We start from the raw sequence: 1495 nt of genomic DNA, 5'->3' as shown, positions 1-1495 counted from the left end.
ACACACACACACACACACACACACACACACACACACACACACACACACACATACTCACAAAAGCACACAGTTTGATCAGTGTATACATAAAATGTATGCATATACAGACTGTTCAACATAGTATTATATTTCCTTATCTGTCAGCCTGTCAATTTATTTTATGGCGTTTTATTCTGTTTAGCGTAGCGCTTGTCAACCTTTTTATAGCCTGCGTCCATTTTGGCACATTTTAAGAGGTTGACATTTTTCGTTCGGCCTTCCTACATGTACAAAATGGCGTCAATAACTTAGTGGTTAGGCTACCGGACTCCTGATCGTGTGGTTGTAAGTTCAGGGGTTTGAGCCTCAGCTTGGTCCGATGCTGTGTCCTTGGGAAAAGCACTTTACACGAAATTCGTAAATTTGGCTCGATCCTTTTCGAGATGGACGTTAAACTCGGAGGTCCCGCCTCTTAAATAACTCAATAGTGTTGGTAGAGGCGTTAAACATACCTATAACATTTTTACACGAACAAATATATTTCCAAACAAAGCTTTAAATAGCAGTTGCGAGCGCCGTAAAACCCTCTACTAAAAAAAAAGCACAAGGGAGGCAAGTATCCCGAAAAAAAGCTGTTTAGAGAAAATCGAAGACAAACTTTTTGCCCCTTGTTCATTTTCTTTGAAAGACAAGGAGAGTTTTCCTTATAACCAAACAAATATACACACCAATGAAACCAAACTTCTCCTATAGGTAGGGCAATGCCCATTTTTGCTGTAGGTCAAGATTTCTGGAAACCTCCGAAATCTGGGTTTGCCTGCTTGTCCTTAAAACCGACCATATTAGATATAAAACCTCTTTCGGTCTTGTGCAATTTCAAATCATAGCTAGTGGGTGGTTGGCGGGTGCTCTGGTGTGATTTGCTCCTCCTTTCATAAAAAAAATCTATCGTCTCTATCTTCCCTCCTTCTTTTTTGTGTTTGTTACTCTCTTGCAACACCTCTCATCTTTAGCACATGACCTTATTGAGTTGCAATGCCGTAAAACTCTTACTACGGCACTTATATGACCTTATTGTGTTGCAAGTACAGTAAAACTCTTACTTCGGCACTTATATGACCTTATTGTGTTGCAAGTACAGTAAAACTCTTACTACGGCACTTATATGACCGTATCGTGTCGCAAGTGCCGTAAAACTCCTACTAAACTAAACTAAACTAAACTAAAATCCTAGCTGCTCCCACCTCCGCAGGTTTGAGACCCCCATCGTCGTAAGGGTCAATGGACGGGACAAATCCTGCCAGGCCAAAGATACGACTGGCAGCCTTCCTGGCTTTGTTGGCGTCTGGCGCGAAGGCGACGGCCCGGCCCAGCTGCATGGAGGCCAGGATCACACAGGAGAACACTCTGGAACATTGGTGGAAAGTCGCTGATTTAGTACTCTTGTATGAGTGGAAAAATGCACTACTACTACTACTACTACTACTACTACTACTACTACTACTACTACTACTAC

At 42.1% G+C, this 1495-nt stretch overlaps 1 protein-coding gene across 1 annotated transcript in view; it reads right to left on the bottom strand.

Moving 5' to 3' along the window:
• The window catches only part of LOC101855357 (ATP-dependent translocase ABCB1), a 14662-nt gene that overhangs the window by 8853 nt on the left and 4314 nt on the right, over positions 1 to 1495 (bottom strand). Inside the window, exon 3 of the mRNA XM_035971331.1 lies at positions 1224 to 1386. Coding sequence (XP_035827224.1) covers positions 1224 to 1386 — 163 coding nt within the window. The remainder of the gene's footprint in view (positions 1 to 1223; positions 1387 to 1495) is intronic.

Source organism: Aplysia californica, unplaced genomic scaffold (assembly GCF_000002075.1).
Source record: "Aplysia californica isolate F4 #8 unplaced genomic scaffold, AplCal3.0 scaffold00418, whole genome shotgun sequence".
Lineage (NCBI taxonomy): Eukaryota > Metazoa > Mollusca > Gastropoda > Aplysiida > Aplysiidae > Aplysia > Aplysia californica.
Note: the sequence above shows the minus strand (reverse complement) of the source record. Positions and strands in the feature narration are given on the sequence as shown.